The sequence below is a fragment of the Crinia signifera genome, chromosome 3, assembly GCF_055691185.1.
Source record: "Crinia signifera chromosome 3, ASM5569118v1, whole genome shotgun sequence".
NCBI lineage: Eukaryota > Metazoa > Chordata > Amphibia > Anura > Myobatrachidae > Crinia > Crinia signifera.
The window spans coordinates 46,838,263-46,863,015 of NC_139219.1; the positions used below are offsets into that span (position 1 = coordinate 46,838,263).

The 24,753-nt window shown below is 46.2% G+C and overlaps 1 protein-coding gene and 2 non-coding genes across 4 annotated transcripts in view; 2 read left to right on the forward strand and 1 right to left on the reverse strand.

Moving 5' to 3' along the window:
• SOCS5 (suppressor of cytokine signaling 5) overlaps positions 1–22,915 on the reverse strand; it is a 40,376-nt gene extending 17,461 nt beyond the window's left edge. The window contains exons 1-2 of one of the 2 annotated variants that reach the window (XM_083175737.1): positions 22,598–22,914; positions 11,839–12,071 (exon numbers count right to left, since the gene is read on the reverse strand). Coding sequence is in view for 1 of the 2 variants with exons in the window: in XM_083175736.1 (XP_083031862.1) it covers positions 22,598–22,642 (45 nt within the window). In the remaining variant the exon portion in view is untranslated. Of the gene's footprint in view, positions 1–11,838; positions 12,072–22,597 lie in introns of both variants that reach the window. The other variant, XM_083175736.1, reaches the window with a different exon arrangement.
• Positions 15,432–15,517, forward strand: TRNAR-UCU (transfer RNA arginine (anticodon UCU)). The gene is given in 2 exon segments: positions 15,432–15,468; positions 15,482–15,517. It is a non-coding gene; the product is annotated as a tRNA-Arg (tRNA).
• On the forward strand, positions 15,605–15,690 carry TRNAR-UCU (transfer RNA arginine (anticodon UCU)). Its single transcript is given in 2 exon segments — positions 15,605–15,641; positions 15,655–15,690. It is a non-coding gene; the product is annotated as a tRNA-Arg (tRNA).
• Positions 22,916–24,753: the final 1,838 nt, after the last annotated feature.

Sequence of the window (24,753 nt, forward strand, 5' to 3'; positions counted from 1 at the left end):
AAGCCCGGAATTTCTTAATTTCATGCAAGAAACTTTATTTTCCATGTGCACTAATATTTATGAAAACCTCCGCATGCTAAAAGCATAAGTGTTGCACACACATTTCAGTACTATTCTGCACTATAAACACTGGTTAGTCAGGTACCAAACAGGACATTAGCGGTATACTTATTGTTTATTATTTAAGTAGTTTTCGGAATCCTTTGGTGACAAGGAGATGGCGTTTAAACGGTCTCAATGATCCTCTGTGTAATCCTGGAAGTCTGTGTATTAGAGCTTGTGGGTCACATGGAGACGCACCCAATCTAGAGAGTTTACAGTGAGAGCAGCACACAGGAGGGGTACTTAGCCCCGCAGCTAGCAGGAGGGTTTTACACCGGACTGGGGGAATAAAATAGATATTTGGTACTGGGCCTAAAAAATGCATTAGGGTAAAAGGAGATTGTCAAATGAAGGAAGCTCCTATGTAAAATCATAATAATGTTCTTTTATTTCTCTTTTCCTACACATATAACAGGCATCTATACTCACAGGCTACAAAAGAAAAATATAATTCAGGTTTTCATGTTTTTTTGGTGTCAACACTTGAGCACGTGGACCACCAAGTAGGGTAACGGTTCGCGTACCATCCGGATACCTACAGCGAGTCAGGAAGCAGAGTACAAGCGCAGCAGTCTCTCTTTAAGTGGTCCCAGATAAAGGGCAGCTAGCAGAAATGATCACTGTAATTGAGGGACGGCACAAAACCTAGTGTTCCCTCTAGGCTTGTTTTGCAGGGTGCAGCGCCCTGGCAATTTTTTAGGCTTCTAAATGCGCCCTGCCCTTTTATGTGTGCCCCAGTCACGCTGACATGCCACTGTCAGTTCAGCTCTTCTCGCTGCGCCTCTGCTAAAAGCAGCGTGTCACCAGGCCGCTCTACGACCCAGTGACCCAGAGATGGCACGGTGCGGCACAGCCTGCTTCCACACTTTATAAAATCAACTCCTCTTTGGGCTGCCGTGGACAGTGGGGTTTTAAATGGAGGCATTTGCCAGTATGTTATATGGAGCACTGGCACTTGGTCACCGCCCCCCACCCCCCCTTTGTGCATGAGACGCATGCGCTACCGAACCCCTAACCCTGACCGTCTCCATGAAGCGGAAGCGGGCAGGGTTGCCATACCCTGCCACACAAATTACTGAGATGCACAAGCATTTGAGATGCTTGTGCGTCTCAGGCAGATGGATCTGGCAGTTACCGGCGCTGTGTGAGAGGCGCTCACTAGGCTTGCCAGGGACGCCGGGGACAGAGCTGCAGCTGGCGGGGACAGTACGGTGACACTACGCAGGGCTGCCGTTGGGCTATGCTGACAGCATAGCGGAGCTTGCCGCCGTGAAACTACACAAGTACCAATAACTATTATTGACAGAACCAGCCCTAGGCATAGGCAAACCAGGCCAATACATAGGGCATTTGGAATGCCTAGGGATATTCCAAGTGTCAGTGGGGAACGGACCACTAGCTGTCTGCTGCTAGCCACAGTTGCGGATTTACTACTTGGCAACTCCTGCCCCAGGTGCTCTCTACAAAGTCTCTGACACTGGCAGTCTCTAGCACCCACTGTGGCTCTGCAGGAAATAGACCCAGAGGCTCTCAGAGTGGTCCTCGTCTTCAGTGCCCTGCGGGTCTCCCCGCTGTGTGCGCCAGAGGAAACAGACAATGCTGAACTGAGGAGCATCATCCAGCGGTCTCCCAGGGCTCAACTGTGATGTAGGATGTGCAGCCAGTCACATCCTCATGGTAACCTGGGGTCCCGCAGAACACCAGTAATACATTTAAATTGAATGGGCAAAGTACACATTTTATGGTCAACTTGAGCACACTGTACTGAGTATCCATTATGTACCATAGTGCTGTTCCTATGTATTTTTAGAAATAAATAAATACGATTTTGATTGCTGTGGGCCTGAATTACTATGAGACACTATGGGTTCCATTACTTTGTGGGCAGTGTGGAGGACTTGCTGTAGGGGGCACTGTGTTGAATTACTATGGAGGACAGAGTGTAGAATTACTATGGGGCAGTGTGGTGGAATTACTGAGGGGGGGTGCACATGTGTGGAATTACTATCAGGGCAGTGTGTGGTGGAATTATTGTGTGGGGGGGGGGCTGTATGTAAAATTAATGCAGGCGCCAGTGCATTTCTTAATTACTGAGGTGGGGGGGGGGGGGGGGCTATGTGCCTTTTTTCCCCCTGTGGGGTGCCTTTGCAATACTAAAATCTTGTTTGGTGTGCCACAAATTGAAAAAAAAAAAAGACTGAAGCGGCAGATATTTGGTGAACAGAATTGTTGGGAAGATAGAACCCTGTGACAATACCATGCAGAACATCACGGAGCTCTTTGTAGGACTGTTCTGCTAGTGGGGTTACATGCCTGATTTTATGCACTTGTTAGCAATGAGTGTGGCTGAATGGAATGCAACGCTCAAACACACTTTTCTCCATGTAGTGAATTTATCAGGACAGATTGCAAAACAGGCTTCAGTATAAATTATTGGCTACTGACACCCCAGGTCTTGAGAATTACTCCCTAGTAGCCAGTATTCTTGCAGAAAAAAAAAATCACAGCATCTTAGATCATCAATTTGGGCTTCATTTCAGTGACAAAGAAGAGATCACACCTTACAACATGTCCCCCTGTTGTTGAATAGTGACACAGCAGATCACAGTTTACAACAAAAACAAACGCGTATTTTCCTGTGTGTGCTAGAGTCCAGGTGCAAAGTCAGCAGGGGTTAAAAGAGACAGTCACATATCCCTGTAAAACAGAACGTCAAAAAATTCCTTCGCTGAAAGAAGGAATCAAATAAATAGTGGAGTGGTTTCTTGGAATTCTCACCCCGCACCAGATTCCAAACAGGCTCACGTGTCTATTGAGGGGCGAGGCAGAACCGGGCCTTCATTGTAACTCAAGGATAGTAAAAATAAATCTTTATTTGGTTATGCGGTTTACTCATGTTACTGGTTTTAAACTCATCCCATATTTACAGGCAGGCAAGAACACAGACCTTTAAGGAGTGTAATGCAGCTCTACGATGAATAAAGTCAGTAATGTTACTCCGAAACCACCCCATCACTGGGACACGTGGCTGGACTGCCAGCCAGCGCCACAAAGTACCAATGTTATTTACTTTGTGCATGTGCAGGTCCCATTCTGTGCATGTGCGATTGGCCCAGCAACACTCAGTGATTGCTAGTCTGCTGTCGTTTGGAGAGTGGGGCGACGATGGCTCTCAGTTTTTCAAAACATAGGGCGCATCTCCACTGTTCCAGAGAAGAACAAAGCCAGGGATCTATCAGAGGACAGAAATTTACTAGTCCCATGGGTAGCTCCTTTGGCGGCCATCTTTCACAAACCCCACGCAGCTGGCCGATGACGTTGGAGAATACCGGCCTATACTGAGTGGTAGGACGCAGTTCAGATGAGTAATGCAGCAGGGGGCGTGACAAGATAAATCAGGGTAATCAGCAGCAGTAATGCAAGCACCAACCACATCTGAAACAGACCAAGGTGAATTCAACCCTGATACACAGTTCCCTTATCTATCATCCCTTCTTCTAGCTCAATGTAACCAAAAAAAAAAATACTGCTGCTGAAGTCACCGATATCTTGATACTCTGTAGATCTCATACATCTTGTCCCAGCGAGTTGCTCTTTAACCCTTTGAGTGCCAACGTTGCTGTGAGATGTGTAAAATATCTGCTAAAATATGCCAGCATTTCTCACAGCGAGGCTTTTTTGGGGCGCAATATTTAACTAACCTTCAATTAATTGACCTCAGATCATTTGCCGGCAATAACTAAAGTAATTCATATTCCTCGACTACAGAGCCCTGGCATTTTTAGCAGATATCTTGCACTTCTCTCACAACGTTGGCACTAAAAGGGTCCATGGGGTACCCCAGGGATCTGTACTTGGACCAGTGCTTTTTAAAAGCTTTATTGGTGATATTGCAAATGGAATTGAGGGTAAAATGTGCCTTTTTGCAGATGACACAAAGGTATGGAACAGGCTAGACACACCAGGAGGGGTAAAACAAATGATTGATGATCTAGGTAGATTAGAGGAATGGTCAGGAGCATGGCAACTACAGTTTAATGCCAAAAAATGCAAAATCATGCACCTGGGGCTCAAAAATCCAAAGACTAAATATAGTATAAATGGCACTATAATGGAAACTACTGAGGAAGAGAGGGATCTAGGTGTCACTATTTCAGGGGACATAAAAGCAGGTAGGCAATGTAACAAAGCAATGAAGAAGGCAAGTCAGATGCTTGGTTGCATAGGGAGAGATATCAGCAGTAGAAAGAAGTAATAATGCCACTGTATATATAGGTCATTGGTACGACCTCATCTAGAGTTCTGATCCTTCAGTTCTGGAGGCCATATCTCCAGAAGGATATAAATACATTAGAAACAATGGGGGTTATTTTGGTTCACTCGCAGAGGCAAATTCCTTCTTAGATGGACAAAACCATGTGCACTGCAGGTGGGGCATATGTTACTTGTGCAGAGAGAATTAGATTTGGGTGGGGTTTTACTTCAAAAAGTGAGAACTATATTGCTGTGTAAAAATAAAGCAGCCAGTATTTACCCTGCACAGAAACAAAATAACTCACCCAAATGTAATTCTATATGCACATTTTACATCTCCCCCCCTGCAGTACACGTGGTTTTCTCCATCTAAGAAGGAATTAGTCAGAAAGAGTGAACCAAAATAACTCCCAATGTACAAAGACAACTAAAATGGTGCATGGCCTGCATCACAAAACGTACCATGAAAGACTAAAAGATCTTAATATGTATACTTTGGAGCAGAGAAGGGAAAGGGGGGACATCATAGAAACTTTCAAATATATCAAGGGTTTTAACAAGGTACAGGTGGGAGACATTCTTCACAGGAAGAGGAGCAGCAGAACACGAGGACATGCACTGAAACTAGAGGGAGGAAGATTCAGGGGAAACTTGAGGAAAAATTACTTCACAGAAAGAGTAGTGGATAAGTGGAATAGCCTCCCATCAGAGGTGGTAGAGGGAACTACAGTAGAACAATTTAAACATGCTTGGGATAGGCATATTGATATCCATTTTAAAAGGGGCAGACTAGATGGGCCAAGTGGTTCTCATCTGCCATCAATTTCTATGTTAAATAGACAGGACAAGTCTACAAGTCATTCAATACAACCAGCAAAAAAGGTATTTATAATGTTTATCCAACGGATTTTACAACTTTTGTACGAAAGATCAAAACCTGATCAGATTCCTTGGGTTAAATATAGGAATGAATAGTCTTTATTTCTTAGAGTAACACACTTGTCTAACCAGCCTTAGGTCAATACAAAAAATGATCTGGACCCTGCTCCAACCAAGCTCCTAATAGGGTGTATGGATATATTGGCCCAGTCTTTACAAAAACTGTTCAATGCTGTTTGCAGACAGGAATTTTTCCTGCATGAGCAACTACTGACCGGTATCAAACCTTCCTTTCTAGGAAAAGTCACTGAAAAAGTGGTTGCAAATCAACAGGAAACCCGCCTGATAACTCAGGATATGTATGATCCTTTCCAATCAGGATAAGACATAGCACTGAAACAGCCCTGGTATATGTGCTCAACAATCTTCTGATGGCAAGACACAGAGGTGACTGTTCAATCCTAATCCTTCTGGATCTCTCTGCAGCATTTGATACTGTGGACTATTGGCTTCTGATTGAACGCCTGAAAATTTTCTGTGGACTGGATGGCACAGTACTAAGCTCAGGCCTAGATGAGTTCAAGATTATTCACAGAGGTAATATTTCCAATCAATCGATGGCTCTTCCAGCATGCATAAAAATATTAACTTAAAAAAAAAAGTAAGATATTGAGACCTAATATTTGCAGAGTAGCCTTTGAAAACACCCATTTTGAAAGGGTTGGTTACCCACAAATATTAAGAATGTACCATGGAGTGGATCCCAGTAGACATCTCCAGTATTGCCATAAGGTCCATAGACACCAGGGGATTATGCCCAGCGTGTATGGCCAGTGGTGATGGCTTTTCCGGCGATGATGCGGGAGCGCGCAGCAGCACTCAGCGCCGGCGCATACACACTGGGTGGCTTTGAGCTGAAGGCCGTTCAAACTTGCTGTTTTAAGCGGCTTTCAGCTCAAAGTCGCCCAGTGTGTATGGGCCTTAACCCCTTCCCGACAATTGACGTACATTTACGTCATGGTCGGGAAGTACTTCCCGACACATGGCATAAATGTACGTCATGCCTTCTAACTGTCACTGCGTCTATAGACGCAGTGACAGTTAGGTGATGTCTGCTGTCCCTGACAGCAGACATCCCCCCTCGCCGCCCAGGGGGGGCAGGGATGCCCCCCCCGGTCGGCGATCGCTGTGATTGGCTGTTCAAATCTGAACAGCCATTCACAGCGTTTCCTGTGTTACCGGCGGCTAAGCCGCTCGGTAACACAGGGATCGGTGGTGATCGGTGCTGTCAAGTACAGCACCGATCACCACCAATGTGCAGCCCCCACCTCCCACCCGCCGGGCACTCACCGCAGCAGCAGCAGCAGCTTCCCCGGCTCCCCCGGCAGCAGACAGCGCAGCAGCGCTGCCCTCCTCCCTCCTCCCCCCTCCCCCCCGCAGCAGCAGCAGCAGCAGCATCAAGCTGCCCAGTAAAAATAAACATATGTAGTGAATAAATATATATATATATATATATACACATATATATATATATATATATATATATATATATATATATATATATATATATATATATATATATATATATATGTGTGTGTGTGTGTGTGTGTGTGTGTGTGTGTGTGTGTGTATATATATGTGTATATATATGTGTGTGTGTGTGTGTGTGTGTGTGTGTGTGTGTGTGTGTGTGTGTGTGTGTGTGTGTGTGTGTGTGTGTGTGTGTGTGTGTATATATATATATATATATACACATACATACACACACACACACACACACATATATATAGAAAGATATTCCCGACATATGACGTATATATACGTCATGGTCGGGAGGTACTTCCCGACCGAAGACGTATATATACGTCATGGTTTTAAACTGTCACCGCGTCTATAGACGCGGTGACAGTTTGGAGATGTCTGCTGTCCCTGACAGCAGACATCCCCCCTCGCGGCGATCGCTGCGATTGGCTGTTCAAATGTGAACAGCCAATTGCAGCGTTTTCTGTGTTACCGGCGGCTAAGCCGCTCGGTAACACAGTGATCGGTGGTGATCGGTGCTGTTAAGTACAGCACCGATCACCACCGATCGCCAGCCCCCCCATCCCACCCGGCAGCCCCCCCTCCCTCCCACCCTCCCGGCTGCCGCAGCGCCAGCACCCCTCCCAACCCCCCACCAGCCGCAGCGCCAGCCCCCCTCCCAAAGCTGGTGACCAAAATGGGGTCACATGTGGGGGGGTTCCACTGTATTGGTGCTTCGGGGGTCTTGCTAATGCGACATAGCACCCACCTTTCATTCCACCTCCAAAAATCACTCCTTCCCTTCTGAGTCCTGCCATGCACCCAAATGGTATTTTTGGGTCACATATGAGGCATTGCCGTACTCGGGAGAAATTGGGGCACAGATTTTGGGGTGCTTTGTCTCCTTCATTCCTTGCGAAAATGAAAAATTTTAAGCTAGAACTGCATTTTTGTGTAAAAAATTACATTTTTTTACACAAAAATGCAGATCTGGCTCAAAATTTTTCATTTTCACAAGGAATGATGGAGACAAAGCACCCCAAAATCTGTGCCCCAATTTCTCCCGAGTACGGCAATGCCTCACATGTGACCAAAAAATACCATTTGGGTGCATGGCAGGACTCAGAAGGGAAGGAGTGATTTTTGGATTTTGCAGCACAGATTCTGGTTTAATGACCCCTGAAGCACCTATACAGTGGAACCCCCCCACAAGGGACCCCATTTTGCAAACTACACCCCTCAGGGAATTCATCTAGGGGTATAGCGTACATTTAAAACCCCCAGGGGTTTCACCAATTGTGGTACAACTGGGCTGTGAAAATGAAAAATTACATTTTTTTACACAAAAATGCAGTTCTGGCTCAAAATTTTTCATTTTCACAAGGAATGAAGGAGACAAAGCACCCCAAAATCTGTGCCCCAATTTCTCCCGAGTACGGCAATGCCTCACATGTGACCAAAAAATACCATTTGGGTGCATGGCAGGACTCAGCAGGGAAGGAGCGATATTTGGATTTTGCAGCACAGATTCTGGTGGAATGCATGGTGGGTGCTATGTCGCATTAGCAAGACCCCCGAAGCACCAATACAGTGGAACCCCCCCACAAGTAACCCCATTTTGCAAACTACACCCCTCAGGGAATTTATCTAGGGGTATAGTGTACATTTCAAACCCCCAGGGGTTTCACCAATTTTGATACAACTGGGCTGTGCAAATGAAAAATTACATTTTTTACACAAAAATGCAGATCTGGCTCAAAATTTTTCATTTTCACAAGGAATGAAGGAGACAAAGCACCCCAAAATCTGTGCCCCAATTTCTCCCGAGTACGGCAATGCCTCACATGTGACCAAAAAATACCATTTGGGTGCATGGCAGGACTCAGAAGGGAAGGAGTGATTTTTGGATTTTGCAGCACAGATTCTGGTTCAATGACCCCTGAAGCACCTATACAGTGGAACCCCCCCACAAGTGACCCCATTTTGCAAACTACACCCTTCAGGGAATTCATCAGGGGGTATAGTGTACATTTCAAACCCCCAGGGGTTTAACCAATTTTGATACAACTGAGCTGTGAAAATGAAAAATTAAATTGTTTCATTTTCACAGCCCAGTTGTATCAAAATTGGTGAAACCCCTGGGGGTTTGAAATGTACACTATACCCCTAGATGAATTCCCTGAGGGGTGTAGTTTGCAAAATGGGGTGACTTGTGGGGGAGGTTCCTAACTTTTAGCATCTTATGGTGCCTAGAAACCTACATGGTGCCTAAAAAAATAATCTCATAAAAAGGAGGCTTCAAAATCAAGTAGGTGCTCCTTCTATTATGAAGCCTGTGGTTTGGTCAACGTGCACACTAGGGCCACATATAGGATATTTATGAAAACAAAAGAATTGGGGGAATCAATTTTTAGTCACATTTCTCTAGTAAAATCTACTGTGTTCGTTAGAAAAATGTATTAAAATTGAAACTCTGCAAAAAAAAAGAAATTTTGAAATTTCACCTACACTTTGTTTTAATTCCTGTGAAACACATAAAGGGTTAACAAACTTCCAAAATGCTGTTTTGAATACTGTGAGGGGTGCAGTTTTTGAAATGGCATCATTTATGGGGGTGTCTCACATACAAGTCCCTCAAAGTCACATCAGAACTGAACTGGTCCCTAAAAAAATCAGTGTTTGAAATTTTCTTGAAAATTTGAGAATTTGCTATTCATATTTGAAGCCTCCTAGTGTCCAAAAAAATGAAAAGGAGGTTGAAATAATGATGGCAACATAAAGTAGACATATGGTCTATGTTAGTTATTAACTATTTTGAGTGGTATGTTTATTTGTCTCTCAAGCAGAAAATGTGACATTTTGCAAATTGCAAAATTTTCCATTTTTTCACGACATTTTGGTATTTTTCACAAAAAAACACAGACTGTATCGACCCAAATTTACCACTAACTTGAAGTACAATGTGTCACGAGAAAACAATCTCAAAATCACTGGGATAAGTAAAAGCAAAAAAAAGTTATCCCCACTTAAGTGATACATGTCAGATTTGAAAAAAAGGGCTCTGTCAGGAACGCAAAAACTGGCTCTGTCAGGAAGGGGTTAAGTGTTCGATTTTAGACTGCAAGTGCAGCCTCAATAGGTTTCTATGAGTGCTATTATGCAATAAGATTTACTTTCCGGAGCTGCATAGGCTTCTGTATAGGACATTTTTTTCAGACAACTTTCCTCCCGGATCCTTTTCTATGTCCCCTCACTTATGTGTAGGCAGATGGACGTGCATGTGCAATACACACAGAGGACCGGAACCGGGGAGCAGAGTGATAGCAGAAATTAACACAACTTTATTAAGATGTTTGTTCTATTATGATGGGATGTTGCCGATAGCAACCAATTCGATTATATCTATTATCTTTGAGAAAGTGATAACTATATAAGTAGTAGAATCTGATGGTTGATATGGGCAACTAGAACTCCCATCTTAGTAAATTTACCCCACTGCTTCCAGCTCTTTGCCTGGATGGGCTGTTACCGCAGCCAATCTCCCCAGGAAGAGCTTTAGCAGCACGTTCATGTTGCCAGTTTAAGCATACATGTTATGCCTAAAATATATATAAAATGCAAATTGTGATAAAAAGGTCCTAAAATAGAAAAAAAAAAAAAAAAAAAAAAAAAAAAACCACACTTGTACCTGGATTATGGCCCTTATTCAGATCTGATCGCAGTACATGTTACATCTGCCCCACCTGCAGTGCACATGGTTTTGTCCATTTTCCAACCAAATTTGTGTTGCGATCAGATCTGAATACGGGTCTGTGTGAGTAGTGTTTCCAGACAAACTACTTTCATTAATACTCCTTTTACAACCAAATCCCAGATCCGACCGGTATTTGCAACACAGTTCCAAGCCAGGCCGGATCCGGGTTTTTGGTCAGTTTACACTGCAGTGCCGACCCGCACTGCACTGAGTGTAATTGGGGGCACTGAGTGTAATTGGGGGCAGCGCTTGGAGATGACATCATCTTCAAGCGACGGGACCGCTAATTGCCGGGCCCTGGACCGCACACAGGCATCCATTCACCTCTTCCCTGCCTCCGCTGCTGTCTGCAGAGTACCCCCCCCCCCCCCATCCAGCCTGCGGTCCAGAGGATGTGCTACCCCCTTTGCTGTAAACGGGTGCCAGGGTGGACGAACTGGCATACCCATTTACACTGCCCTCTGTAAAGGGACACGGGTTTACCCCTTTTACACTGCCGCTTACCCGGGTCCACGAGGGAAAAACCCGTGATTTTGCGGCGGTGTAAAAGGGGTATTAGCAAGTTGGGCACAGGGAAATTAATTCTGCAACAAACTAAACATTTGACCTGTGATCATTAAGTTCTAATCTGACAGTTCCTAAACCTGCTTTCCATCCTACACACCCCAAAACTGGTCACATCATGGGTTACATTTAAATAAGGCCACAATCACAATGAACACTACAGACTTGAGACCAGCTACTACATATTTGGCAATTACAAGAATAGTAAAAGAATAGATGCCAACAGTCTATCTGCAGTCTAATGAATAACGAAATGTTTAGCACTTTCTTTCTCACAGGTCATAAAAATTTAGACACAGAAGCCCTTTCAGTACACACCAAAAAGCTGAACGGGCTTTTTCTAGATAAACGTAACCTGGCTAGCCAGCTACACTACAGGAGGTAGGTAACCACAGCTGCTGTAGAATTACATATCCCAGCATGCCCCAACAGCAAAACAGCAGCAGGGCATACCGGGCTATGTAGTTCCACAGGCTGGCTACCCCATCACCAGACCATACCATTACAATGCACAGTAGAAGGCACCGGGCAAGTATCCCGTACAACCACATAGGAGTGCTGGCTATCTATCTAGAATTATTACACACACAAATATATATATATATATATATATATATATATATATATATATATATATATATATATATATATACACAAAACACACAGAATATATTTTTTAAATAATGTCTGGCTGTCTAGTAAAAAGAAAATGGATGCAAATAAAACGAGAATGGCAACTTTTGCCCCGAAGGCTTACAGCTTACCGTAATTATTTCCTCATTACAATATCCATTGCGGAATATTTATGAAGTTATCCACTGGAAAGAAATGTGACCGTTAACACATTATGGTTTCTCCGCTCGTTCCCAAGTGCTGAAATGTTTCTGTGCTGGAGTGTGATGAGGGTTTTATGGCTCCAAGGCAACGAGATGACAAGTCAGGAACAGTGGCGGTCTTCTTTTCTAGTGCAAATCCACCCTCGGTGCTAGAATAAGCCCTGCACACAAACAGGAACAGACCATTAGGTTTTATGGTCATTTCTATCATCCATCTAAACACTGAACGCTGAGTATTACAAAATCTATGTAAATATGATGACTAGAACATTGCTAGCAAATTATTTAGTTTCCCTTTATTTCCCTTCTAGTCAAACTTTCATATAACCCACATTGCTCCCAAGCAAGGGCAAGATGATCAAACGCTACAGCATCTGCCCACAGATGTCTGGACTGCAGAAATGGGCTGCCTACGCTTTTTTTTTATTGTAATCTGATTAATTGTTAATACAGGTTGCACCAGATGGGGGAATTAAACATATTGCATGATCACGTAATAGAAGAAGTTCAGATCCCTAACAATATTTCTGCCCACTACAATCCTGCAAACAGAAAATCAATCCAATACTATACATTGACATATCAAAAAACGTGTGCATCACTGAGCCGAAAGATCACTGGAGAGTTATTTCTAAAGCACCATCATATTCTGCAGTGCTGTACATGGAATATGTATTATTCATGTCAGTATTTGCTCTATTACAGCCTGCAGCCACAATTTACTAACACAGAAGCGCGCGCACACACACACACAAAGGGGGGTATTCAATCACCATGGGGGAAATGGCCGCCGGGCCCTATTCAATGCTGTCTTCCCCGACAGCATTGAGCAGGGTATCCCGGCAGAACGAGCCCGACATCACAAGCGGTCGGGCTCGTTCTGCCGAGAACCGCCGGGAAGTGACGAGCTGCCGGCTGCAGCTCGCCTCTTCCCGGGCCGCAACTCGCGGCCACGCCCCCTTTTCGTTCCGCTCCAGGCAGGACATTGAATCCCGTCTGCATGTGCTCGGTTGAGCTGACCGAGAACGGGACAGGGTCACGGCGGTCGAGCAAGCTGGACCGCCGTGACCTCCAGATTGAATGCCCCCCAAAGTGAAGTACATGTTAGTTGGGAATCAATTCCAGAAATTAATGCTATATCCTGCTGGTACGGTACACAGCCTGGCATCCATTGATCATGATGATAATTACCACGTAGTTACAAATTTTGAACCCCATACAGCCATACATGATAATCATCATCATCATCATCATCATCGGCTGCCAGGCTGTGTGTGGTATAGCCATTGGTAATGTGATGTCCAGGCAACTATAAGTGTCAGTATTTCAAGATAGGTAGACCTTAACAGGAGCCTATAACCAGGCATAAATGCTGCATCAGGTCCTTGTACACTACAGTACTGTAACACACACATCCATTCATGGACTGGCTGGGTAATGGACAGTCGCGCTGCCGAGACACAGCGGGGCATGCATTATACGCGTGCCCGGCTGTGTCTGGGCAGCTCGATCGTCCACTACCCCAGGTGTCAGAGCCAGTGTTCTTCAGTGAGAACACAGGCCATGCCCAGCGATTTCACTAGATTTATCAAGTCTGCTGGATATTATCGCTGGGCAATAGCGGCGTGCGGGTCCGCGCATCACTATCGAAATGGCCCCTACTGAGATCTAGTGAGATCGCTTAGAAAACGCCCTGAAATCACCCTGTGTGTAGGTCCCTTATGGGCTTTCGTAATAAAGCATTAAAGAGATCACAGTAAAGTGATTGGAGGCAATAGCACTCATTGATCAACTCCGCATTTCAGGGTCCTGTGTTTTACGTGACCATTAAAGGAGATATCTGTGTGGTCACGGAGGTGTAGTAATGTTGTAAATACCGGCTGCTTTATTTTTACACTGCAATTTAAATTTCAGTTTGAACACACCCCACCCCACCCCACCCCACATACATATTATGCTTTTTCAGTTTACAGATGACTTGTACTCTGCTGATTGTTCTTTTAAGCCACTAAGAGAAGTTTCTCATAAGTAACTCTACTGTAGCCCATACACTTATGAGAGATCGACCACATCTGTTCGGTAAACGGAATGATTGTATGCATATATTGTGTCCCATGAGACCCAATGAACGGGTCCGCCAGCCTAATGTCGCATTGATGGATAGTATGTGCTGCACATACTATCAAATTGCAGGAGCGATCGCATGTGGTTAAAAACTGGAATGCCATCGCTGGGTGCGCTTACGGCAGGCATTGTGTTCAGGGAGAGGGGGCCAGAGGGAACGCTTGTGGTGTTGAGGGTCAGCAGCGGTGGTAGAATTTGAAAAAAAAAAAAGTTCAAAAACACTGGGCGGCCATCTGATGGTTTGGCCGAGAGCGTGCTCTCTTACAGCCAATCAGAGGGCCGCCCCGTGTTTTAAACTGTTCTCAAATTCTGCCATCGTCATTACCCCCGTCAGTGCTAGGATACTCTGCCGCACGCCCTCTTACAGCACCCGATGTGTCATCGCAAATAGCATGCAACATCGGGTGCTGGAAGTGGGCACTTTAGGCGCCATAAGATGTGATCGGATGTGATGGGGCATTGCATCCAATCGCATAAGTGCCCCCATACATTTTGTCAGATTTGACCCAATTCAGACAGATTGGGCCAATTAATCTGACAAAATCTGATGGTGACTGAGATGACAAGGACCCAATGCATGCTCGCGTGCGCATCAGATCTGACCTATGAGATTGATCTATCTCATCTTGTCAATCCTGCACACATTGGGGGACATTTTCCCCAGCGTGCAATGTACTGCCAGCGTGCCCCCGCTCCCCCCCCCCCCCCCGGGAGTGATTTGTTGACCCGTCCTGCCCACACAGCAGGCAGGAGGAGGCAGCCGCAGGCCGCAGCCATTTCAGAGCAGAGCAGTCGGTAAGTATATTGTGGTTGTTTTATTTAGTTCTTTTTTTAAATGATGTAATAAGAAGTTCAGCACCATAAAATAAACTATTTATTTTAACCATAATTTAAGATTATTAGCTAAAACCAGAAATATAAAGGCCCATGACATTAGGTCACCAGCAAGTAGGTCAACACCACTAGATCGACATGACTTAAGGTCAATATGCAGAAAGGTTGACCTGACTAAAGGTCATTAAGTCTGCAGGGTCATTAGGTCGACCTGGGTAAGGTCGACAGTGAAAAAGACACCGTCAACATAAACACTAAAATGTAGCACAGTGTCAATAAACATTTACTCTATCACACATAGTGCAAATGTCCCGACATTTGCTTGCACATCACACAATCAGGATACCAAATATTAATCAATAAAAAAATGAAAACTAGGTAGACATCAGTGGCTCTGTTTCGCAATGGATAGCGCATTGGACTTCTAGAAGGTTGCAGATATTCAAAGGTTGTGGGTTCGAGTCCCGCTAGAGTCAATGTTTTGTTTCAAAGGTAAAAATGTACTTACAATGTATATAACAAATGTACTGTATATTAGACAATAGTTTACGTGAAAAATACATGGCTCTGTGGCGCAATGGATAGCGCATTGGACTTCTAGTAGTTTGCAGTTATTCAAAGGTTGTGGGTTCGAGTCCCACCCGAGTCGATGTTTTGTTTCAAAGGTAAAAATGGAATTACAATGTATATAACAAATGTACTGTATATTAGATAATAGTTTTAGCTAAATAGACATGGCTCTGTGGCGCAATGGATAGCGCATTGGACTTCTAGTAGTTTGTAGTTATTCAAAGGTTGTGGGTTCGAGTCCCACCCGAGTCGATGTTTTGTTTCAAAGGTAAAAATGGAATTACAATGTACATATCAAATTTATAGTAGAAACGCATCAACTATATTCACAATCTCTTGATAAGTAATCAACTTAAAAAAATCCCTTTAAATGAAAGATAATCAGATTCAAATAAATTTTTAGATTCTTTAAATCATTCTCTGGTAATCAAAATGTTTATTTTATTCAGCACACTATTTTATTCTCCCGCCACACCCTAGTGGATGGTAGGGTAGTGATGGCTAACCAGGACACACCAGCTGTTGTTTAACTACACATCCCAGCACACCCTGCTACAGTTTTACTATTAGGGCATGCTAAAACTGATGCAGGGCATGCTGGGATGTGTAGTTCAACAACAGCGGGCGTGTCAAGGTTAGCCATCACTGTGCATGAAATTCCATTTGTCAGCACATGTCGTGTCGACATGGACACCAAAACGGACCACTGCATCACTCGCTGCGCTCGCCATGTTTTGGGCACACTATTTAATTCTCCCACCACACCCTAGTGCAGGGCTGGGCAATTGCGGCCCTCCAGATGTTGATGAACTACACATCCCAGAATGCCTTTCATCAGTTTCAGCATGGCCACATAGCAAAGCTAATGCAAAGCATCCTGGGATGTGTAGTTCATCAACATCTGGAGGGCCGCAATTGGCCAGCCCTGCCTAGTGGATGGTAGGGCATGAAACACCGCCTGTCGGCTCAAAAATCAGTAAAAAAAACATGTCGACCTTTTGACCTCCCCCTGTCGACCTTCCTGCATGTCGACCTACTTGCTTGTGACCCAATGACTGTATCCTGATGAGGTATTATAATTAATTCCAACATTTGTTCACATAACAGCCAAGGACAGTCCTGACTTTTTATATCACAGTTTTGGCCGCCCCCTCCTAGCACTCGTGGCATCCCCTAGGACCTCCTTTCTGTACACATGCAATTTGGCCATTTAAATCTATTCAATTTATTGGACCAAATTGCATGTAAAAAATGGCACATCATGTAGCACTCCAGGGAAGCTCTCAGTCAGTCAGGTCCAACTTGTGTCCCAGACAAGACAAACAAGTGGGCACCATTAGGCGGGGAATTTAATTACAGGTGAAGGTTTTAAATGATAAACCAACCTTCTCCCCTTCTCCCCCCCTTCCCCTGGTCAGCCAAACGCACTATTTACACAAAAGGACTCTGTATAGTGTATCCTATGGGGCGGGGAACACTTGTGCTAGATCCCATCCCTAAACCTCATTATTGGGTTCTTTCTGTTCAGATACAATGTGACATCGGTTAGCCTGTTGTCCTCAAGTTGTCATTAATAAACTAACCTTGTCATTACTGTAGAGAAAAACATTCACTATTCAGCTCTTTTCTGTTTACATAAACATGGCTTAGGGCTGGTTGTTAAAATGAGAACAAATGGGATTTTAGTCAGCTCCTTCAATAGACCAACACTACCACCGGAGATACAGGTGTCTGCTCTACAGCAATGTTCTTTGGTCAGGAATGGAGTAGGCCAACCTTTCTATGGTCCAAAAGATGCAAGTGCCTCTGACAAAGCATCTGATCAACTTCATATACACAGCGGTGACTGAACCCTCATAAATCTGAGGCCCCTATGATAGGTCAGCACTGCAGAATAGCCAATCAACACGACTTATGCTTGGAGGTTAAGAAATACTAAACACTGAACATGTGAGGAACCTTAGTATTGTCCTTTATAGTGGCTTGACATTAAACATCAAGTTTTAGCCACAATCAAGTACTCTTTCATCTGAGGAACACTGCCAGAATCAAGCACTCAGATGACCGGTCTACATTTGTACAAGCATTTGCATAATCAGACCTAGACTACTAGGTCTACCATCAAAAGAATAGCACCAACATGCAGCTGACAAGCCCCACACAAGACGGAGGTCCTGCAGCAGGGTCAGCTCTGCGCCTTAAGAGGCCGGCGACTGACCCTTCCCCTGACTCCCACGAAGTAGGACAGCTGCTTGGTCAAAGCAGCGCCCCAAAATAACAAACTAAATAAAAGTTGTAGAAAAAAACTTTGGAACATCCAGCAAGCACATTTTTCTAAACTGACTAGTGGAGGGAGATAGAGGGGAGGAGCCAGTGCACCCACACTGAAAGTTTTAATGTGACTGTCTCTCCTGCGGAGGATCTCTATCCCCATAGTATTGAACCCAGTATCCCAAAGGCAAATTTTGTAGCAAGGTTTTACAGTAGGTACACACAGTGCGATTTTCTTTGCGATTCGATCCCGATTGGGATCGAATGGAACGGAAAATGCATTTGATTTGACTATAGAGTTCATACAGTATCTGTAATATATAGTCTTGCCTGACAACATGGGAGCGTGCATTGAGATTAAATCTGCATTGAATGTAGAAAAACCATTCCATATTCATCTATAATCAAATAGAAAAATAGTGGATCTCACTGTGTGTACCCTTTATTAAACAAAGAGTAGGAAACAAATCAGTATAATTATTTATTCAGAGAACATAGCTAACAGATTGTACAGGGTGAGGACTAGTACATTACCCATGTACCCAGTGATGAGGATGCGCGGGACAGGGAGAGGACTTGTACAGTACCCATATATCCAGTGATAAGGGTGCTCAATGCAGGGAGAGGACTAGTACAGTACCTATGTACCCAGGGATGGGGATGCTAAGGACAGGGAGAGGACTATTACAGTACCTCTGTACCCAGTGATGAGGATGCACAGACAAGGGAGAGGACTAATACAGTAGACATGTACCCAGTGATGAGGATGCTAAGGACAGGGAGAGGACTAGTACAGTACCTATGTACCCAGGGATGGGGATGCTAAGGACAGGGAGAGGACTATTACAGTACCTCTGTACCCAGTGATGAGGATGCACAGACAAGGGAGAGGACTAATACAGTAGACATGTACCCAGTGATGAGGATGCTAAGGACAGGGAGAGGACTAGTACAGTAGCCATATATCCAGTGATGAGGGTGCTTAGTACAGGGAGAGGACTAGTACAGTACCTATGTACCCAGGGATGAGGGTGCTCAGGACAAGGAGAGGACTAGTACAGTACACATACATACATACACACACATAGTGACGAGGGGGCTCTACAGAGAGGACTAGTACATTACCTCTGTACCCAGTGGTGAGGATGCTCAGGACAGGGAGAGGACTTGTACAATTCCCATATATCCAGGGATGAGGGTGCTCAGTACAGGGAGAGGACAAGTACAGTACCTATATGCCCAGTGATGAGGATGCTCAGGACATGGAAAGGACTCATACAATACCCATATATACAGTGATGAAGGTGTTCAGTACAGGGAGAGAACTAGAACAATACCAATATATCCAGTGATGATGGTGCTCAGTACAGGGAGAGAACTAGAACACTACCTATATACCCAGTGATAAGGTGTTCAATACAGAGAGAGGACTAGAACAGTACCTATATACCCAGTGATTAGGGTGGTCAGTACAGAGAGAGAACTAGAACAATACCTATATACCCAGTGATAAGGTGCTCAGTACAGAGAGGACTAGTACAGTACCTATATACCCAGTGATGAGGGTGGTCAGTACAGAGAGAGAACTAGAACAATAACTATATACCCAGTGATAAGGTGCTCAGTACAGGGAGAGGACTAGTACAGTACCTATAATATTATTATTATTATTTTATTTATAAGGCGCCTCAAGTGTTTCGCAGCCATGGCGCTATATACCCAGTGATAAGGTGCTCGGTACAGAGAGAGGACTAGTACAGTACCTATATACCCAGTGTTGAGGGTGCTCAGTACAGAGAGAAGACTAGTACAGTACCTATATACCCAGTGATAAGGTGCTCAGTACAGAGAGAGGACTAGTACAGTACCTATAAACCCGGTGATGAGGGGGTTCAGTACAGAGAGAATACTAGTACAATACTTATGTACCCCGAGATGAGGGTAGTCAGTACAGAGAGAGGACTAGTACAGTACCTATGTAGCCGGTGATGAGGGGGTTCAGTACAGAGAGAGGAATAGTACAGTAGCTATGTACCCAGTGATAAGGTGCTCAGTACAGAGAGATGACTAGTACAGTACCTATGTACCCAGTGATAAGGTGCTCAGTACAGAACCTATGTACCCAGTGATAAGGTGCTCAGTACAGAGAGAGGATTAGTACAGTACCTATGTACCTGGTGATGAGGGGGTTCAGTACAGGGAGAATACTAGTACAATACCTATGTATCCAGTGATGAGGGTGGTCAGTGCGATCAAAGAAACAGTCTTATATGAAGAGTTAGGCAATGTCTGATGTAAGTGACGGAAAGGATGCGTACCCTGAGGCCACACCCCTTTCTGTGGATATGTGCCCTCTTCAGTGGCAGCGCCCTGCCCTAAAAAAATCATAGAGTGAACACTATGTACACAGTTATGAGGGTGCTCAGTATAGGGAGAGGACAAGTACAGTACCTATGTACACAGTGTTGAAGGAGCTTAGAACAGGGACAGTACCGCTGTACCCAGTGATGAGGGGGTTCAGTACAGAGAGAGGAATAGTACAATACTATGTACCCAGTGATGAGGGGGCTCAGTATAGGGGAGAAATAGTACAGTACTATGTACCCAGTGATGAGGGGGCTCAGTAGAGAGAAAGGATTAGTACAGTACCTACTGTATATACCTAGTGATTAGGAGGCTCGATACAGGGAGAGGACTAGTACAATACCTATGTACCCGGTGATTAGGGGGCTCCATACAGGGAGAGAACTAGTACAGTACCCGTGATGAGGGGGCTTCGTACAGAGAGAGGACTAGTACATTACCTATATACCTAGTGATTAGGAGGCTTGATACAAAGAGAGGACTAGTACAGTAATTATATACCTAGTGATTAGTAGGCTCAATACAGGGAGAGGACTAATACAGTACCTATGTACCCAGTGATGAGGGTGCTCAGTACAGGAAGAGGACTAGTACAGTAGCCATGTACGTAGTGATGAGGTGGATCAGTACAGGGATAGGACAAGTATAGTACCTATGTACGCAATGATGAGGGTGCTCAGTTTAGGGAGAGGATTATTACAGTATATATGTACCCGGTGATGAGAGTGCTCAGTACAGGGAGAGGAGTAGTACAGTACCTATGTACCCGGTGATGAGGGGGCTCAGTACAGAGAGGACTAGTACAGTACCTATGTACCTAGTGATCATGGGGCTCAATACAGGGAGAGGACTAGTACAGTATCTATGTACGCAGTGATGAGGAGGATCAGTACAGGGAGAGGACTAGTACAGTAGCCATGTACCCAGTGATCAGGGTGCAGAGTACAGAAGGAGGACATGTATAGTACCTATGTACACAGTGATGAATGGGTTCAGTACAGGGAAAGGACTAGTACAGTAGCCATGTACCCAGGGATTAGGGTGCTCAGTAAAAGGAGAGGACTAGTACAGTAGCCATGTACCCAGGGATTAGGGTGCTCAGTAAAGGGAGAGGACTAGTACAGTAACTATGTACCAGGTGATGAGGGGACTCTATACAGGGAGAGGGCTAATACCCAAGTATTCATGGATGAGACAGTTTAGAATAGGAAGAGGACATAGAATACCGATGTATCCATAATATACACATTGAACACTAACAGAGAGCTCCATACAATACAAATATATTCAGTGACGTGAGCACTCTGTACTTGAATTCTGCATGAAACATTATACTCTGTACAGAGAGAAGACAATGTTCAGTACAGAAGCATACAATGTCTACTGCTGTTTTGCATGCATGTATGTATGTAGGCATGCCAGTGGTGTGTGGGGCACAGAGGGAAGTCCGTTGCAGTGATTCAGGGATGCCCGATGTTGAGTGGGTGGCGCACACAAGGATGCCTGCAGTGGGTGGCTGGCGCATAGAAGCTTGAATCTATCCCGTGGCAGGTGGCTGGTACACAGGGATGGGAGGATGCCCCATGATGGTTGGCACGGTGGCACACGGGGACGGGAGGATGCCCCATGGTGGGTGGCACACGGGGACGGGAGGATGCCCCATGGAGGGTGGCACACGGGGACGGGAGGATGCCCCATGGAGGGTGGCACACGGGGAAGGGAGGATGCCCCATGGAGGGTGGCACACGGGGAAGGGAGGATGCCCCATGGAGGGTGGCACACGGGGAAGGGAGGATGCCCCATGGAGGGTGGCACACGGGGAAGGGAGGATGACCCATGGTGGGTGGCACACGGGGAAGGGAGGATGACCCATGGTGGGTGGCACACAGGGAAGGGAGGATGACCCATGGTGGGTGGCACACAGAGAAGGGAGGATGATACATGGTGGGTGGCACACAGGGAAGGGAGGATACCCCATGGTGGGTGGCACACAGGGAAGGGAGGATACCCCATGGTGGGTGGCACACAGGGAAGGGAGGATACCCCATGGTGGGTGGCACACAGGGAAGGGAGGATACCTGGTGATAGGCGTGTGGCGCACAGGGATTTGGAGGATGCCCCATGGTGGGTAGGTGGCATACAGGGATGTAGAGGTTGTCCCATGGTGGGTAGGTGGCACACAGATGTAGTGGATGCCCAGTGCTGGGTTGGTGGCACACAGCGATGTGGAGGATGCCCCATGGTGGGTTGTGGCACACAGGGATGTGGAGGATGCCCCATGGTGGGTAGCTGGCACACAGGGATGTGGAGGATGCCCCATGGTGGGTAGCTGGCACACAGGGATGTGGAGGATGCCCCATGGTGGGTAGCTGGCACACAGGGATGTGGAGGACGCCTCGTGGTGGGTAGCTGGCACACAGGGATGAGGAGAATGCCCGGTGGGTAGGTGGCACACAGGAATGTGAGGCTGAATCGTGTGGAGATGAAGTATTTAACACGGAACAATAATGTCGGGCTTGCTCACCCTGGGTGTGTATGATGCTGCCACTCTCCCAGCGGAGAGACACATAACCCCGGAACACTGTTCGGCCCGAACCCCGGCCTCCAGTTACACTCCTCCTCCGCCCTCGGCAGTGAAATGCGACTCCTGCTTCACCAAACACATCGATGTTAGTCCGAAGGCTGGCCGCATCCAGCAACCTCCCTCCAGTTCCTGAGCTGACTGCCGGAGAGGTCACGGCTGACGGCGGCTCCTCCGCGGACACTACAGAGGCGGCAGCAGAGCATCCCCCAGCCTGACCGCGACGGAAAATAACGAAGGGGACTAGACAGCTCTGAACGACAGAAACTCTCTACCAATTACAAGCCAGCAAAGGCGCTTCAGCCAATCGCGTCCCGTGGTGAGTGAGACAGCGTGGCTCGAGACGAGGATATCGTCCAATGGGAGGCCTGTTGGTTGCCTACTTTGCTCAACGAGGGCAGGACCAGCAATAAGTTAGGTAGAGAGGGAGAAGCTACAATAACCCGGTAGCAGTAGAACAGCGGCGGCCGGAGCTGCTGTCAGTCACTGTGTTAGATGGGCCTTGCCTCTGTGGTGGACGCATTATCCCTATAACCAGCCTGTCACCCTGCTCCTTACAGCGTGTCACTGTTCCTCTATGGATATAAACTACTAGGTTATACACTGAATAAAAGACAGGAACAATCATAATGACATTATGCTAAGCACACACTGGGCAACATGGCCTCCCTGCTGCATTAAATTTACTACGAGTTACGTTTATGACAGTACGGATGGTGTAATGGTTAGCATTACTGCCTCACAGGCACAGCACTGAGGTATATTCTCCCCGTATTTGCGTGGGTTTCCTCCGGGTACTCCTGTTTCCTCCCACAGTACAAAAATATACTGGTAGGCTAATTGGCTCCCAATAAAATTAAGGCACTATGTAAAAACCGGACCGGACTAGACTCCGGACCGCCGGACAGGACATCAAAATCTGCAGTCCGGAGCTTATAGGGTCCGGTCCGGGGGTGTCCTGTTCGGGGGGTGTCTTGTCCGGGGGGCCCCTGTGATAGCTATCATCAGGGACATGGGGAAGGGGAGATTACAGCCTCCCCCTGTGGTCCAGACCGTCCGGTTTTTGCTACATGCCCGGACCATACAGGGAGACTTTATTCTACCCCTCCTCCTCTACCTGGTGACAGGTGTCACAGGCAGAACCCCCAGACAGGACACCCCCGGACAGGACACCCCCCGGACCGGACGCTACAAGCTCCAAAATGCAGAGTTTGATGTCTGGTCCGGCGGTTTTGTCCTGGTCCGGTTTTTACCCATACCCTAAAATTAACCCTAGAATGTGTGTGTGTGTGTGTGTGCATGTGGTAGGGAATATAGATTGTAAGCGCCAGTGGGGCAGGGACTGATGTGAATGTTCCAATATTCTCTGTAAAGCGCTGCAGAATATGTGTGCGCTATATAAGAAACTTAATAAATCAATTATAACCAGGGCTATTTTTGTGGCGGAACGGTCCGGAACGCCGTTCCTGAAGTTCAATTGAAAAATGATCTCACCAGGAACGGCGTTCCGGAAGTTCAATGCCAGGCGCAGGCTGCACTCACAGAGATTATCTACAATGATAATCTCTGTTTCCGCGGCGTCAAGGAAGATGTACTTCCTGCCACCGCCGCTTGGCCTCCTACTCCATAGATGCGCCTGACGTCAGTGTCAGTGCGCATACATGGTGACTCCCGCGCCCTCCACCCGCCGAGACACGCTGTCCCGCCCGGCCTCCTCTCTTGCTCCCAGTGGCGTAACACACGTGTGGCAGCCCCTGCCAGGGTTTGGAGGAGCCAGCGCCGGCGGGGTGCAGGAGAAACAGCAGTGGGGAATGAAGGAGCCAGCGCCAGAAGTCCCGGCACTTTCCCTACGATTGCAGCACTTCCTAATTAGCTGCCGAAAGGGGGGACCGGTACAGTTTGCCTGGGCGCCGGATCATCTGTGTAGCAGCGGCACTGCAGCTGCCCATCACTGCTGCTGTACCGCTGTTGCCATCACCAACTCCCACAGACGTTGGCGATATGAGCCGCGGCCGCCCTCTTCCTCCCAGACGCCGGACTTGGAGATGTGCATGCTGATTCCTGCGCCGCCCTCTTCCCCCAGATGTGCAACCACCCTT